General features: G+C 46.9%; 1 protein-coding gene across 4 annotated transcripts in view; it reads left to right on the forward strand.

The window, feature by feature from the left end:
* PICALM (phosphatidylinositol binding clathrin assembly protein) overlaps positions 1–17,264 on the forward strand; it is a 62,443-nt gene that overhangs the window by 38,131 nt on the left and 7,048 nt on the right. For 2 of the 4 annotated variants that reach the window (XM_038761862.1, XM_038761863.1), the window contains exons 9-17: positions 82–167; positions 2,186–2,309; positions 2,680–2,816; positions 3,611–3,714; positions 7,765–7,911; positions 13,325–13,432; positions 15,844–15,975; positions 16,066–16,096; positions 16,268–16,367. In XM_038761862.1, the coding sequence (XP_038617790.1) occupies positions 82–167; positions 2,186–2,309; positions 2,680–2,816; positions 3,611–3,714; positions 7,765–7,911; positions 13,325–13,432; positions 15,844–15,975; positions 16,066–16,096; positions 16,268–16,367 (969 nt within the window). The remainder of the gene's footprint in view (positions 1–81; positions 168–2,185; positions 2,310–2,679; positions 2,817–3,610; positions 3,715–7,764; positions 7,912–13,324; positions 13,433–15,843; positions 15,976–16,065; positions 16,097–16,267; positions 16,368–17,264) is intronic. The other 2 variants (XM_038761864.1, XM_038761865.1) reach the window with 1 other exon arrangement.

The following is a 17,264-nucleotide window of genomic DNA, read 5'->3' on the forward strand; positions in this document are numbered from 1 at the left end:
TTTCTGTAGCCCTGTTGTGGACAGGATCGTTGTTCAGGTGGTGGGTGGACTCACCCTTTCCTTGAATTTGTCCTCTTTAAGGCCCCAAGCAGTCTTCTGGATGCTTTGGAGCAACATCTAGCTTCCTTAGAAGGAAAGAAAATCAAAGATTCTACGGCCGCGAGCAGGTTTGTGTCTCTGAAACCCGTTGCGGGATTTTCGTTCAGTCTTTGTATTTTTATATCGTAGAATTCAGTTTGCAATTGCGATTGCCACCAAGCAAGCCCTTAAGCTCTTAGTACAGTGCATGGCACCCAGTATGGTCAATCCATACAGTCTTCTAGTCTTCTAGACTGTGAGCCCACTGTTGGGTAGGGACCGTCTCTGTATGTTGCCAGCTTGTACTTCCCAAGCGCTTAGTACAGTGCTCTGCACACAGTAAGCACTCAATAAATACGATTGAATGAATGAATGAATGAATCCGTGGTATTTATTGAGCATTTACTGTGGGCAGAACACGGTACACAGAACTCCTGGTGGGAGTATAGTACAGTGGAGTAGGGGAACCACCAGCCCTGCTCTCAGAGTTTAAAACCTAAAAGATTATTATTATTAATATAATTATATCTATCAATATTACCATCATCACCAAATCAGCTTTCTGGCAAGCTATCAGAAGTAAAGCCAAAATGATTTAGAATATCATATTGGAAAAAAAAAAAGGCCACCAAATCGAAGTATACAGATTTCTCCCAAATATTGTCTGTTAACCATAAAGTCTCTTTCAGTTTCAGGCTTATTTTGTGGTGGTATTCAGAACCTTTTGCGATTTCTTCATTTATTGTGCTCCACCACTGAAATTAGATAATTAGGGAATCAGTGTTCTTTCGGCATGCAGACTGAAACCGGGCCTCAGTTGTGATCTGGTCTTTTGGAAATTGCCAGCAGATAGATGTCTGTCCTAGGAGAGCTGCCCCATATAGCTTTACTTCCCTGTGGTCTCCAGAGAATTGGGATGCTAACTTTGGAAATGCAAGTCAATAATAATTATGCTAGTTAAATGCTTATTGTATGCCAAGCACCATACTAAACACTGGTATAGATAGTGTTATCAGGTTGGAAACGGTCTCTGTCCCACAGGGGCTCACAGGGTAAGCAGGAAGGAGTGGGATTATAATCCGTATTTTACAGATGAGGGAATTAAGATGCAGAGAAGTTAAGTGACTTGCCCACGATCACGCAGCAGACAAGTTGCAGAGTCAGTATTAGAACTCATTTTATTAGAACTTATTTTATTTTGTTAATATGTTTTGTTTTGTTGTCTGTCTCCCCCTTCTAGACTGTGAGCCCGCTGTTGGGTAGGGACTGTCTCTATATGTTGCCAACTTGGATTTCCCAAGCGCTTAGTACATGCTCTGCACACAGGAAGCGCTCAATAAATACGATTGAATGAATGAATGAATGAATGAATGAATGAACTCAGGTCCTCTGACTCCCAAGCCCTTGCTCTTTTCACCAGACCACACTGCTTCTCTGTGGAAGCAAAATAAAAACCATTTGGACGTATCAAATAAAAAATGAAAATGGTTTGTCAAGTGATATCTGTTAAATGCGTGCAATATTTAGCAGCATGAAAAGCAGCGTGGCTCAGTGGAAAGAGCCCGGGCTTTGGAGTCAGAGTCATGGGTTCAAATCCTGGCGCTGCCACTTGTCAGCTTTGTGACTTTGGGCAAGTCGCTTCACTTCTCTGGGCCTCAGTTCCCTCGTCTGTAAAATGGGGATGAAGACTGTGAGCCCCCCGGGGGACAACCCGATCACCTTGTAACCTCCTCAGTGCTCAGAACAGTGCTTTGCACATAGTAAGCGCTTAACAAATACCAACATTCTTATTATTCTTATTATTAACAGTTAAGTAGTAATGGTATTTACTGAGTGTGTATTGTGTGCAAGTGCTGGGAAAGTTCACAGGTGTGGAATTAGACACAGTCCACATCCCTTAAGGGACTCACACTTGATGAATGTTTTGCAGAAAATGAGCTGGCTGTAGTGTTTAATCCTTGGACACATACTCAGCTGTGGTGATAAGATTTTAAAAAACGCAGATTTAAGGAAGTGACTAAAGTCATTTTTTTTTTTTTAACAATTGATCCCTCGGTATTTGAATCATGTAAAGGCCAACAGCTTTGGTTTGTCCCAAATATTCCAGGGCTACAACCCTTTCCAATGCAGTCTCTTCCCTCGCAAGCACTGGCTTGTCACTAACCAAAGTCGACGAAAGGGAGAAACAAGCAGCCTTGGAGGAAGAACAGGCTCGTCTGAAAGCTTTAAAGGTAACTGGGGCTGCCCCTTCATTCCCAAAGCAAGTAAAGGAGCAACGACCTGGAAACCAACCGTTGTTATAGCTGCTTTTTTCTAGTGCTAGCTCCCGAACACAAACGGCACTGTCCAAACTCTGAGGATCCAGGATAGGAAAGGTGGAAGGACTAGGACTCCCTTTCCCTCTGGAAGCATATTCTCTTTGTAACCTCTAGTTTCCTTTGTTCGGACACCAAATAGCTGCTCTTGCACAGTTTCATTTTCCTGTTTACCATAGGGGATCCGCCGCGACAGACTTCTTTAGAGTGTTCGTTTGATGTACCCAGGAGCCGTGTAAACAAGCCTTGCTTCTGGATTTCTTACCCCAGCTCCTTTTCCCGGCAGGAACAGCGTCTAAAGGAACTTGCAAAGAAACCTCATACCTCTCTAACAACGGCAGCCTCTCCTGTGTCCACCTCAGCGGGAAGCATAATGACGGCGCCGGCCATTGACATATTTTCCACCGCTAGTTCGGCCAACAGGTAATGTGGTTCTGAGGCGGATGGACTTTTATCAGGCTGCCTTTTTGTAAATTACATTATAATGAGAATAATAATGATAGCATTTATTAAGCGCTTATTATGTGCAAAGCACTGTTCTAAGCACGGGGGAGGTTACAAGGTGATGAGGTTGTCCCACGGGGGGGCTCACAGTCTTAATCCCCATTTTACAGATGAGGGAACTGAGGCCCAGAGAAGTGACTGTGAGCCCGTTGTTAGGTAGGGACCATCTCTATATGTTGCTGACTTGTACTTCCCAAGCGCTTAGTACAGTGCTCTGCACACAGAGCTCAATAAATACGATTGACTGAATGAATTGACTTGCCCAAAGTCACATAGCTGAAAAGTGGCGGAGCCGGGATTTGAACCCACAACCTCTGACTCCAAGGCCGGTGCTCTTTCCCCTGAGCCACGCTGGTTCAAAAAAATCCAAAACAAACAAAAACCCAAACCGGATGCGACTATTTAATGTGATATTTGCACAATCGAGAGAAGAAAAGCAGTACTAAATTCCAAAGGGTCTTAGGTTTTTAATCACTCGATCAGTGGTATTTATTAAGGGTTACTGTGTAGAGGACATTGTACTAAGCTCTTGGGCGAGTACAGTAGAGCAGAGTTAGCAGACCAGTTCCCTCCCCACAACACCCTTACAGTCTAGAGGGGGAGTCAGACATTAATGCAAATAGCTATAATGGGTAGCCAAAAGATAGCTCCGGGTTTTGACCCTTTAATGTCTAGTCTGTGGAATTAAAACTCTCTCTTACTTGTCTCTTTAGCACGTCGAAGCTGCCAAACGATCTCCTTGACTTGCAGCAGCCTTCTTTCCATCCCTCCGTCCCTCCTCTCTCCAGCACCCCGCAAGTAGCCAGTACGTGGGGAGGTAAGCGCCTATTCGGTCCCATTCATCATCATCAATCGTATTTATTGAGCACTTACTATGTGCAGAGCACTGTACTAAGCGCTTGGGAAGTACAAATTGGCAACATATAGAGACAGTCCCTACCCAACAGTGGGCTCACAGTCTAAAAGGGGGAGACAGAGAACAAAACCAAACATACTAACAAAATAAAATAAATAGAATAGACATGTACAAGTAAAATAAATAAATAGAGTAATAAATATGTACAAACATATATACATATATACAGGTGCTGTGGGGAAGGATACAGCTGTTCACCCGTCGCTGTTCGCTCCCCTTCTCTTTGCATCCTCAGTAAGAGGTGGGAGGGACGTGACTTACCACGCTGCCTTTCCCTTACTAAATCTCCACGTCATCTGTTGCTTTGGGGAGGCTGAGAGAAGAACGGTAGACCGAAAATAGAAGGGTAAAAATCCCCAAGTAGTGGATGTTTGATGGAAGGGGCTGCTTCCTTTCCCTCTTCATAAGATGGGGACATCCAGTAAATCACTGAAGGGTATTTACTGAGTGCTTACCACGTGCTGTACTAAGCACGTGGGGGAGGTACAGTACGGTTGGTAGACACAATCCCTGCCCATAAGGAGCTTAGAGTCCAGAGTCAGACAATCGAATTAATTTGATTGTCACTGTCACCACTTTCACCTCCCCAGCGCTTAGAACAGTGCTTTGCACATAGTAAGTACTTAATAAATGCCATTATTAAATTAATTACAGAGAGGGGAAGTGGCACGCATCAGGTGAAGTACGTAAGGTGTGGTGAAAAAGCAGGAAGGGCAAAAGCGAAGATTGGCAGCCACGTTTCCGTTAAAGGCTGGCAATCGTTTTATTATGGGAAAACGAGTATTTTCCAGCCCAGTATTGGCAGTCACCTACTCTGTGCAGAGCACTGTACTAAGCACTGGGAGCGTACAGTAGGCCTCCAGTCCTTTGGGCAAATTTTTCAGGGTTTCCCCAAGTACGTTATTCACTTGGGCACCTGGTTGAATACCGTGACACTTTTTTGATTTTACAGGTCTTCTTTAGGATTCGAGGTTCAGTTCAAGAGTCACTATTTCGGGATTCAGACTTTCTTCCCAGTGTGTAAATAACGGACATCAGAGGTGATAGTCTCATTTGAGTGCTTACTGTGTGCATAGCACTGTATGGGAGAGTACAATATAACAATGCAACTGAGTTGGTGGACACATTCCCTGCCCACAGTGTGCTTATAGTCTAGACGGGGGGAAGCAGTTTTATTGCAATAACTCCGTTCCTCCCTTGCCTGGATTCATATGTTTATAAATATGAATTCTCCCTGTGGTATTTGTTATGACCGTCTTTAGGTCGAAGTTAGGAAGACAGCTTCCTCAGGTGTTCCTCTGATCAGTTATTCTCCCGGCTTAAGATTTTCACCGTTTTCTGCTTAACAGCAAATTGTTTTAGGAAAATTAATATAACTTGGACCTTAATATTATAGCTCGTCAGGCAGCTTAGAAAATGCATTTCCCTTTAAGACTGGAGTGAAAAGTCTTGTCTCTCACATCCAAGACTCCCAGTTTTGTGTAGGCTTCCTTGGCTTTTGTTTGGTGGCCTGGTGGGGGTGAGGGTTATTTTTTGGTTTTTCCTGGTTTTTCTGCCAGGTTTAAACCAGCCCTTAAGTGTGATTCCTTAAAAGCCACCGTGCCCGGGATGGGCCCAAAATCACAGGGTGCCTTAAGAGGACCCTGTGGGTGGGTGGTTGAGGGAGGAATCAGTGCTAAACATAACTTGGAATCAGTCATATTTGCCGAGAACTTACTCTGTGCAGAGTAATCAATCAATCAATCGTATTTATTGAGCGCTTACTGTGTGCACAGCACTGTACTAAGCGCTTGGGAAGTACAAGTTGGCAACATACAGAGACAGTCCCTACCCAGCAGTGGGCTCACAGTCTAAAAGAGTACTGAAGTAAGCGCTTGGGAGAGTACAGTACAGCAGAGTTTGTAGAAGCTTTCCATGCCCACAGTGAGCCTACAGTCTGGAGGAAACTAGGAACCTTAGAGTCAAAGAAGCCTCGTTGACTGGGCAAAAGAAGTCTTTTAATTGGAGAAAAGAGAAAGATGGGAAGAAAAAAAACCAGGGAAAGGCCACAGGTTCAAAATAGCATGTTTTGGTTCCTGGGAGATCATCTTTGCCAGTTTGTAGTGAAGCCTTTATGATGGTCTGTGGAGTTTTCATTGGTTGACACACTTAAGCCTTTTGAATCAAAGCATTTACCTGTAACCTGTTTTTTTTGCGGGGGGGAGAGGGAAAGGACTTCTAGATTGATATCTCTGACCGCAGAGCTGATAGAACTACTGTCTTGAAACAGAGCTGTTATGACGAGTTTTAGTGAACCGCTGATTGTGACAACTGAATCTTTCTCTGGGAGCAAAGATATTATGACTGATACACCTCTTATCCTTAAGGCTTATCTTAGCCAAACTCGTTTCTTCCTTTGATGCCCTGTTTCCTTTTCTTGTATGAATTGGCTGACCATTCCAAGTTCAATGCTTTATTTTCATTAGAAGAGGGATTTAAACGGGAAATCTTACTTAAGGTCGTGGTATTTTGGGTGTGTAGCTGTTCTCTGGTGGGATGGTGCCTCCTCAATACTTCGTATTCTCCTGCCTCTGAACCTTTGCATGAAGCACCCATCAGAGCTGCAGGAGGCCCTCTCCTCTCTGCCAAAGCTACATCCCCTCCCCAAATAACAATAATAATAATAGTTATTATTATGGTATTAAGTGCTTACTGTTCCATGTGCCGGGGTGGACATATGGTAAACAGGTTGGAAAGAGTGCCTGTCCCAGGTGGAACTCCCAGTTTAAGTCGAAGGGAGAACAGGTATCGAATCCCCATTTTACGGTGGGGAAACTGAGGCACAGAGGCGTCAAGTGGCTTGCCAAAGGTCACGTAGCAAGTAGATGGCATAGCCGGGTTTAGAATCCAGGTCTTCTGATTTCCCCTGCCCTTGCTCTTTCCACTAGGCCACTCTGCTTTCCCCATCCTTTAAAATATGATCAAAATGCACCACCTACCTAAGTCGTGGTTGAGTCATCAATCAATCAATCGTATTTATTGAGCGCTTACTTTGTGCAGAGCACTGTACTAAGTGCTTGGGAAGTAGAAGTTGGCAACATATAGAGATGGTCCCTGCCCAACAGTGGGCTTACAGTCTAGAAGGGGGAAACAGAGAACAAAACCAAACATATTAACAAAATAAAATAAATAGAATAGATATGTACAAGTAAAATAGAGTAATAAATATGTACATATATATATCATATATATATATATATGTACATATTTATTACTCTATTTTACTTGTACATATCTATTCTATATATATATAAATATATATATATATGTATGTATATATATATATATATATATACACACACACACACACAGGTCATGCTCCTCAGCCCTGCCATGCTCTCTAGGTCTGTCCTCGGGTTTACATTTCTGTACACAATAGCGATCATAAAACTGCACCCCCAGTTCTGCCATATCACTGTCCATTTTGGTTAGACTCTTTGGGTGCCGGGAGGCTCGGCTCCAAAGCCCCGAGTCTGTTTGAAGACAGAGTCCCGTGTTGTCAAAGAAATGGCTGGTGTTGGGAGTTTTCCTTTCCTTGGGGGTTCGTGAGAACGTGACCCTTTTGGGTGCATTTACATTACAAACCCTTTGAAGGGAGAGAGAGGGTCGATCTGTCAAATCCTACTAAACTGAGACCCAGTCGGAAGCACTTTCCATCTTGCCACACGTTGATGTGGAAATCCCCACTCAACTGGGACCCGGTTTAAAGTGTTTTCCATCTCGCCCCATGTAGCTCTGTCCGATCGTACTGAGCTGGGACCCAGTTTGAAGCGCTTTCCATCTTCAGTGTTTGAACTTTGAAAATTAAGCCAACTAACGGTTCTACCTAATCTGTTCCTTCGGCAGCTGATTTCGGTTCTAATGTCTCTCCTCCCTCTCTCCGCTTTCCTATACCGCCCTTTGGCCGCACAGATCCTTTCTCTGCTCCTGTTGAGACTGTCGATGATGCCATTCCAAGCTTAAATCCTTTCCTCCCAAAACCTGACGCTGTCCACCTCCCCATTTCTACAGATGCATCTCCATTTGCCTGTAGGACACCTACTCATGAAATGTTTGTTGGTAAAGTACTCTTTCAAATACTTTGCAATAAATGTCTTTGCTGCCTAAGAACTCATTTTCAGAAGGAACTGCTGTTGAGAGGAGGCAAACCAAGCCCTCCTTACATTAAGCATAAGTAATATGGTGAGTTGGTAGCTGCTTTTGGGGTTTTTTTTTTCCAAGGCTTTCTTTAGCATGGGGAAGGGGGGTCAGTGTGAGGTCATGGTGGAGGTTGAGAAATTGCCTCCAAGTTTGAAAATGAGTTTTCAATATTAGTGAGCGGGAGCATTTTGTTTAACACAGAGTGCTGTGCCCTCTGTAGCATACTAGCAGGTGTGAAAGTCAGAAAAGGCTGCGGATTCATTCATTTAATCACGTTTATTGAGCACTTACTGTGTGCAGAGCACTGTACTAAGCGCTTGGGAAGTACAAGTCTCGGCAACATATAAAGACGGTCACTACCCAACAACGGGAGATCAAAACATCATTTCTTGTTGTTTTTGAAGTCCTTTGGAATTTTTCTGGATTTCTCTCCCTCCCCCCCACTTTCATCCAATCATATTTATTCAGTACTTACTGTGTGCAGAGCACTGTACTAAGCGCTAAATATTAGCCTGATTTGTGTACACATCAGGGTGTTTAAAGGAAAAAAGTTGTAGTTTCCGTGGTTTGACCATGTTAACATATCTGTTCTTTTAGAGTATTTTGCTTTCAAGTGGACAGGAATTACTTGCCGCTTCCAAGAATGTGTTCATTTGTGCTCCTTCTTTAATCTTGGTGGGTGGGAGGTGGGGTGTGTGTGTATGTGTGTGTTTGTTTTTGTGGCTAGCCTAGCCAACTTTCGGACTACGATAAACAGGCTTGGAAATAGTTTGAGCTAGGAATCCCGCATAGTTGCAGGTCGGTTCTTTTTTTTTTCAGATAGCCACTGCCAGTCGTAACTGAGCATTTTCTGAAGCCAGTTTCCAGGAAGTGCTTTTTGAAATGGGAAGGCAGGCTGTTAGGTTTTCAGAGGGGGCCAGGCGTGGTCAGACTCATCTTTAAAGGCCGAGCTTTGACTTCTTGGATCTCAGCCTCTGTCTTAGGGGCAAATGGTTTTGTTCAAATGGAGAAGTGAGTTTTAGGAAAGCTCACCTGGGGCCAGAACCCCACCCTGCTTTAAAGCGTAAACACGCTTAATCAATCAGTGGTATTTGTTGAGGGTTTATTATGTGCAGAACACTGTACTAAGCACGTGGGAGAGTAGAGTATAACAGAATTAGCAGACACGTTCCCTTTATGACTTCAGTTTTGTAGCCAGCTTGTCACCAAAAAAAATCCCCCAGAAACCCCTGGGAATAACAAGGTTTTAGCCCACTTTTGTTTTTTGAGTGAGAAAACCCAGAAGTTGCTCTCCTTTGTGTTTTTAACTGGAACAGATTGGTTCATTTTTATCCATCGTGCCCTTGATGAGGTAAAACAAATGCTTCCATTTGTGTGATACATGAGGCGAATTCTCTTGAAATGTATTTTTTGATAAGATCAATGATAAAATATAGCTCTCCCTTGATATTTTTCTCTCACCACCCCCTCTCTCAGTGACCCTTCCTCTTATTTTTCTGCTTTTTATTGTGTGGTGTGCCTTGTTGGATTGTTTTTGTGGTCCTCAGCCTTGTCCTAACACTTCCCACACACGCCACGAACCCTCTTGGGTAGCCAGTGTGTTCGGAGGTAGGTAATTGGGTGCCGGAGTTCATTTCTTTTCCAGTGACTGACTGTCTCAAAGTGAAGTATTTCCATTTGTTTGGGAGACTCTAGTTCACTGTAGCTGGCAGTCCCACGCGTGTCCCCCCGTCCTAGGCGATTAGGTTAAGGAAAAAGGGCTCTCAATGGGTAGTGCTTTCCATTCGGTCATCATTTTTAATGTGAGAATTCGGGTCAGTATTTTTGCCTTATTCCAAAGGGGCTTGCCTTTTTTCTTTCCCCCAGTCCATTGAGTGAAACGAAAGTGTGGCGTTTGGCTAGGGAGACTTGCAGTAGGCTTAGGTGACTGGGTTGCCGTAGCATTAGGCCGTGGAGCGAGGCCAAGGCCTCCGCGCCACCCCCGCGCCCCCCGGGCACTAGGCGGGCAACGGACTGGCCTGTCGGGGAGTCAGGAAGTTGTTGGCGGCGAACCACAGTCGCTTGGAAGAGCCACCCACGCCGGAATGAATCACGGCTTCTCCTTCCCATTGCTCTCACTAGCTTGCCTTGGGTGTTTGGCGGATGCCCCTGGCAGCCGGCACCAGCCTGTTTGGTAGCCAAGTCCCGTAGAAAGCCGGCTCTCCTGGCCGTTTGGGGCCAGGGCTGAGGCTGGCGATGGTCTGGGGAGTCAGGCCTAATTGGGTTTGGCCATCTTGGCTCAGCGAGCCTTCGCTTGGGTTTCATCAGGACGTTCCTGGGGATTTCTGAGAACCGAGGTTCGGGCTTTGGGCTTCCTTCCGTGGGGAGGTGGGGGTAGGCTGGGTTAAGAGGGTTTGAAGGTTCAGTCGATCAGCGGGGACAACTGACTTAGTCGGGCCTGTAACGTGAGCATCGACACTTAAGTGACTTTTCGGCCATGTGAACAAAACAATAATTTATTTTTTTAATGGCATTTATTAAGCGCGTACTGTGTGCAGAGCACTGTTCTAATAATTGCCAGCTCACATTCTTCAACTCCTCCCCCACATTGTTGGGGCCTGGAATCTCTATGACTCTGTCCCGTAGCGAGTACACAGTGTAACGTTCCTTCTGACGGTCAGGTTTGCCTGCAGTAAATGCACATCGGGCATAATCTCCCATGGAGTCCTAGGGAATTAAAGTTGACATTTTTACTAGCCTGCCACCAAAACGCCACCCTGACCAGCTACTTTAGGCATTTGAACTGCGTGGGCCCCTGTTGGTTTCCAAAGAGTGTCCGTGTCAGCCGTGAATTCATTAAATCTTTTCTTTTTCATGTTCAGAGCCTGCGAGCTCCCTTGGGCTGACAATGGTAGCCTTACGCGCCCTCGGCCAATGGTTTTATTGTGCTCCTACTTAACCGTGGGCTTGGCAGTGAGACTGATCCCTATCTGGGAGTCCTCTGGTTCAGGGGACATGGGTTTGCCTGCCCTGTTTTCAGCTTCAGTTCGATCATAGCACCAAGTACTTCATCCTGGTTCCTCTCCTACGTCACCTCTTCTGCCCAGGAGTCCATGTAGGGGTGCCATTCTGGGTCAGCTCTGCCAGGCGGGCATTCATTCAGTCGTATTTATTGAGCGCTTACTGTGTGCAGAGCACTGTCCCAAGCGCTTGGAAAGTGCAATTCAGTTGCCGTGGGCTCTGCCTGGCTTGAGTCTCTCGGTCTCCGATGACTCTTGCGCCTGGTCTGGGGGTTCAGTTGCCTCTGGCACCCTTTCCCTTTCACCGAGATGTTGTGGGGGGAGCCCTGGGTTCATCTCAGGGTCTCACGTTCCACTCCCTCACGGGGAATTTAGGCACCCACCGCGGGTGAAGACTGGGCTGAAAGTTGGGCATGATCTGGGGACATTAGGAAGGAATCAGTTCTGGACTGCAGCTCTAGACCCTGGATCCCTTCCCTCCCAAGACCGATAGTCTCCATTGAGTCGTTCCGGTTTGCGGACGGTGCATTCTTCTGAAACGTCCTTCACCGTCCAGGCAGTTTCTGTGTGGGGAGGAGCTTTCCTCAGGCCCAGTGACTCGAATCTCGCAGCTCCACTCCGGGCAAAGTTATCAGCACAGGGCTCAGTTCTTCCCCAGTCCTCAGTTCTCAGTTCTTTTAGACTGTGAGCCCACTGTTGGGTAGGGAATGTCTCTATATGTTGCCAACTTGTACTTCCCAAGCACTTAGTACAGTGATCTGCACACAGTAAGTGCTCAATAAATATGATTGATTGATTGATTCCCCTTGAGAATCGAGGTGCGCCAAGGGATCCTCTTGTCTGGCCTGTGGGAACCTCCGCAGATTGGCCCCTGTAGTTAGACACTCTATTCCCTCGTCCTGGATGAGGTCTTAAAATTTTCCCATACTCTGTGTTCATTAGATATGTTCCCTCGACTCTTTCTAGTGCCCTCACCTTTCCAGCATGTGAAGAGGGTTTCCCTTTCATCCTCCGTTCCAGGAAACACACTGAATTTGAGAGCGCTTGATGTCGACTGTCCTAATTGGCCCTGCTCATTCTGAACTAATGACCATCATTAATATGAAGAGCCTAGGTGTTCTGATGACTGCTGAGCTGAACAAAGCATAACTCCGGTGGGCTGCCTGGCCTTTTAGAATCCTTTTTTCTAAAGAAGGCCTCTGCTGTCCTGCCACTGCCTATTCATTCATTCAGTCGTATTTATTGAGCGCTTACTGTGTGCAGAGCACTGTACTAACCGCTTGGGAAGTCCAAGTTGGCAACATATAGAGACGGTCCCTACCCAACAGCGGGCTCACGGTCTAGAAGGGGGAGACAGACAACGAAACAAAGCATATGAACAAAATAAAATAAATAGAATAAATATGTACAAATAAAATAAATTTCCACTCGGCATCCCTCCCGCTAGATTCCTGCAAAACGCACCTCCACCAGGAGCTCAGAGCTTAAACTCCTTGGGTTTAGCCAGTGAGGAAATCTGATGCCTTAATTCAGGTATATGCATTTTCTCACGGGCTTGTCCCAAAGGGTAACGTACTCGCACGGGACTGCCAGATGCGCCGGGAGGAGGGGAGCAGGAGTCCGGGCGACTGATGAACGTCACAAAAGCGTTTGCTGCAGTGGGGTCAGGCAGCCTGCAATTCAGATGCCCTGGTGTGTATTCGTCTTCCAACAAGGCGGGAATGGGAAATGTCAGTAACCCGTGGGATCTGCCTCTGAGTAGATTCGACCCACCTTCCGTACCATCCTGGAAAATGGGACGACTGACTTGCGGGGGTGAATCCGCCCCACTCCTCAAGTGCTTTTGTGGAGGTGAACTGTATGTCAGTGTGTGGGTCTCAAGCCCCCCTGTTGTGTTTGTCCTAAGTTTCTTAGTGCTAGACAGCAGAGACAGGTCTTATTTTTATTTATTTATTTTGTGTGTTTGTCCTAAGTTTCTTAGTGCTAGGCAGCAGAGACAGGTCTATTTTTATTTATTTATTTTGTCACGGCCCTAGGGTTTGCCAGGTAACATGAAAAGCGAGCACTGTTTTGCTGGGCCTAGTGATTCAGTCGAAGCTCTAGCCAAACACGGTCTCTGGCTTCTTAGTTTTCATTTCCAGTGGGAAGCTTCCTGTTCTTGAGTGTGTTGCTGTCTGTGATCTCTTCCGAAAACCGAGTGCCTTTGAAAAGTGTGTCACGGGGAGAGGTTTTTCCTCACCCTCCAGCACTCACTTTTTCGCCGTGAGCCCTGGAAAGGGACCACCAAAAACTGAGCTTTGTCTTTGGGGGTTTTTTCCCTTGGTTTTTCTCAGGGTTCACTCCTTCTCCGGTCGCCCAGCCGCAGCCTCCATCTGGCCTGAACGTCGACTTCGAGTCCGTGTTTGGAAACAAATCTACTAATGTAATTGTGGATTCCGGTGGTAAGCAGAGCATTATTTTTAGTGGCAGGGCGTCATTCTTTAATTCTTTGCTCTGGAGGGAGGGAGAGCAGGTAGCCCATTGTGACTAAGTGCAGAGATAGTGTCCCAACACAGACATTAAGTAAATCTGGAATGGGTTCCATTGAGAGTTGCCGCACTTCACGGGGCAAGAGCTGTTTAATCACCCCCCAGTTTTTACCCGAGTCTGCTGGGGCCCTCCTGCTCCCTGTAGGCTCCCCCCGGGGCAGGGGCCTGGCCAGTTGAGAGCGGCTAAGTTTCATATCCAACTTGCACTTCCCAAGCGCTTAGTACAACGCTCTGCACACAGTAAGCGCTCAATAAATACGATTGAATGAATGAATTATGTGTGAAGTTATTCTCCACCTTTCCCTTAATGGCTGAAGTGAAGCATTGCATTCTTGAAATGTAAAGATAATCCAGTGGCAGGTATGAGAGTAATAATTATTATTATTATTATGGTATATACTAAGCTCTTACTATGCGCCAAGCATTGTTTTAAACGCTGGGGCAGATACAGTTCATCAGATTGGACACAGTCCGTATCGCACGTGGGGCACACACGCTAAAGTCCCATTTTACAGATGAGGTAACTGAGGCTCAGAGAAGTGAAGCGACTTGCCCAGGGTCACACGGCAGACAAGTGGCGGAGTGGGGATTTGAACCCATGACCTCTGACTCCAAAGCCCGGGCTCTTTCCACTGAGCCACATTGCTTCTCAGAGGTGGGGTGGGAGGGGAAGAGTCCCTAGGAGCCTCATTCTCTGGTGTGTATCCACAGTGCATTGGGCACCGTGTGCTCTGCACACAGTAAGCGCTCAATAAATACGATTGAATGAACGAATCATCATCATCCATCGTATTGAGCGCTTACTGTGTGCAGAGCACTGTACTAAGTGCTTGGGAAGTACAAATTGGCAACATATAGAGACAGTCCCTACCCAACAGTGGGCTCACAGTCTAAAAGAACGAGTGAATGAACTCTCCCAGGGTCACGTACATGAGGCATCAGCCTTTGAGGATCAAGATCTCATATTGTATATTAGATGTCACGGTGATGCTATAGTACACCGCATGTTTCACCAACAGTGTTATTAGGGCACCCGGGGAGCTTTCTGTCACTTAAGGAACATTTTAGCAATATCTGTGCCAGAGAGACACTGGAAAGCGTTCCACAAATGGAATTAGCCGTGAGTCCCTGGTGTCGGGAAAGTAAGGATTGAAAGGTTGGTTTGTGAGTATCATGCTTTGGCAGTGAACCCCATTAGAGTCCGGCTCCACTGGAGGACCATTATATGACCGCTGCAAATTTGATGTATTTTTCTAGTTCCCAGAACTGTCCTCTAAAAGATTTGGGATGCATACATTTTTTTTTTTTCCCGGGTGCTTTTTTAATGAGTTTCTGGTTTGGGAGGTTGAGAGAAAAATGGATTTTAACAATTGTACTGGACCACAGTCCCTCTGGCTTCCTTTCCCACAACAATCTGGAACAACTCAGCTGGCTGGCTTAGATTCCGCTTCCTCTGTTTACCCCATCCTCCAGAAAGAAGCCTAATGGAGAGTAGTTTGGCGGGGGAGAGGTGCTGTCCCTCTCTTCCCTTCTTCCCCTTTTTCCCCCTTTATGTTTCCCCAAGCGTCTTTTTTTTTTTAAATGGTATTTTTGAAGCACTTTACTATTTGCCAGGCACTACTGTACTAAGCACTGGGGTAGATGGAAGCAAGTCAGGTTTGGACAAAGTCCATGTCGATCGATCAATAGTATTGAGCGCCCACACTGTGCAGAGCACTGAACTAAGCGCTCGGGAGAGTTCAGTCAGTGCAACAGAATTGGCAGAAACGTTCCGTGTCCATAATGAGCTATATTCCCACATGGGGCTCACAGCCTTAATTCCGACTTTACGGTTGTGGCAGCTGAGGCACGGTAAAGTGATTTGCCCAAGGTGTCACAGCAGACAAACGGTGGAGCCAGGATTAAAACCCAGGTCCTTCTGATTCCTAGGCCTGTGCTCTATCCAGTGAGCCACACTGCTTACCGCTGTGGCCGAGCCTCTCTTCTTCAGTGTACCCAGGGGCTCAGTCATCCATAGCACGGTCCTGTACTGAAGCAGGGGAAGAGCCGGCACCCACTGAGGTCATCTTTAAATGCCATTATTATTATTATTATTATTATTATTGTTATTATTATTATTATCTTTAATCTCCTGTCCCTGTAATTTGGCTTAGTTCGGAAATGAAGGGTGGTATTTCCTCAGAAAGAAGGAGGGGCTTCGGAACGACCGTATCAATCCCCCCTTGGAGGATTTTTCCAATAAGCAGATAAGGAGGGAAGGGTGGACCCCTTGAAATTGTAGCGTGCTGGATTCTTACGGATCCCGTTCTCCGTTGAATCCCCAGGCTTCGACGAGCTAGGCGGGCTCCTCAAACCGACGGTGGCCTCTCCGAACCAGAGCCTCCCCACCGCCAAGCTCCCTCCCAATAAACTCGTGTCCGACGACTTGGACTCCTCTCTGGCCAACCTCGTCGGCAGTAAGTGCTCGGTGGACTTCTCTGCCTCGGTGGCCCCCCGGTAGACCCGGCATCTGCTAAACGACCACTTTTCCTCTCTCTTTGTCGTAGATCTGGGTATTGGCAATGGAACAACCAAAAAGTGAGTGTGCCCATTTCTCCCGTAAGGAGGCCCACGCGAGGGAGCGGCGTAGCTTTTGAACGGAAGCCGCGCTGGGGCGAGGGCGGCCGGCGGCCATTCTCGCGGCTGCCCGGGGCGGGCCCTGGAGGGAGAGCCTCCCCTTTTCACCCGCTCTCCCGCTTTCGTTCCAAGTGACGTCAACTGGAGCCAGCCGGGCGAGAAGAAATTGACCGGCGGGTCCAACTGGCAGCCCAAGGTGGCCCCCACGACCGCTTGGAATGCCGCCACCATGGTGAGTGCGGGGCGGCCCCAAGAAAGGGAAGGAGCCGGCGGGTCACGCGACTCCCTCTGAAACGAGGGAGACGCCTCGCGGGCGTCCTGATCCGGGTATCCGAAGGGTCGTCCGGCTTGCTTTGTCACGTCTCCTTCGTGAGCTCTGTACCACTAACCCGTGTCAGTCGGTCAGTCGTATTTATTGAGCGCTTACTGTGTGCAGAGCACTGTACTAAGCTCTGGGGAGAGTACAATGCAACAATAAACGGTCACACCCCCTGCCCACGATGAGCTTACAGCGTAGAGGGGGAGACACGCATTGATTATAAATAAATAGATTACAGATATGTACATAAGTGCCACGTCTTCCTCCTAGTGTTAAACTCCCCTTTGTGGTTTCAGATTTACGGTGGCAGAACAGTGCGCTTCATCAGAGTAATCACGCTGGTCATTTCTTAGGCGCTTACTGTATGGCAGAGATTAGGTTAGAGACCATACCCTCTTTGTATCACATGGGACTCTTGGTCCAAAAGGGAGATGAGCTGTTTCCTCCCCATTTTACAGATAAGGTAACTGAGGCCCAGAGAAGCGAAGGGACTTGCCCACGGTCACACAGCAGGCAGGTGGCGGAGCTGGGTTTAGAACCCAGGGCCTTCTGACTCGGGCCCTTGCTCTATCCACTAAGCCACACTGCTTCCACAGTCACCCGATGGGCCGTCAAGCAGCGTCGGCTGGTTACCTAGCGAGCGAAGCTGTGTCACCGTCGTCAGACTCATTCCAGATACGTGAAGGCCGGGTGTTTCTCCCGGGTGACTGATGTTAAATGGCTGTTTAACTGGTGTAAGAAGTGGTGAACGTGACCGTTTTCACCCAGCTTTTTGGCGAGAACACGGTACACCATTTGAGATACCTCCGT

The sequence above is a fragment of the Tachyglossus aculeatus genome, chromosome 20, assembly GCF_015852505.1.
Source record: "Tachyglossus aculeatus isolate mTacAcu1 chromosome 20, mTacAcu1.pri, whole genome shotgun sequence".
NCBI classification, from domain to species: Eukaryota; Metazoa; Chordata; class Mammalia; order Monotremata; family Tachyglossidae; genus Tachyglossus; species Tachyglossus aculeatus.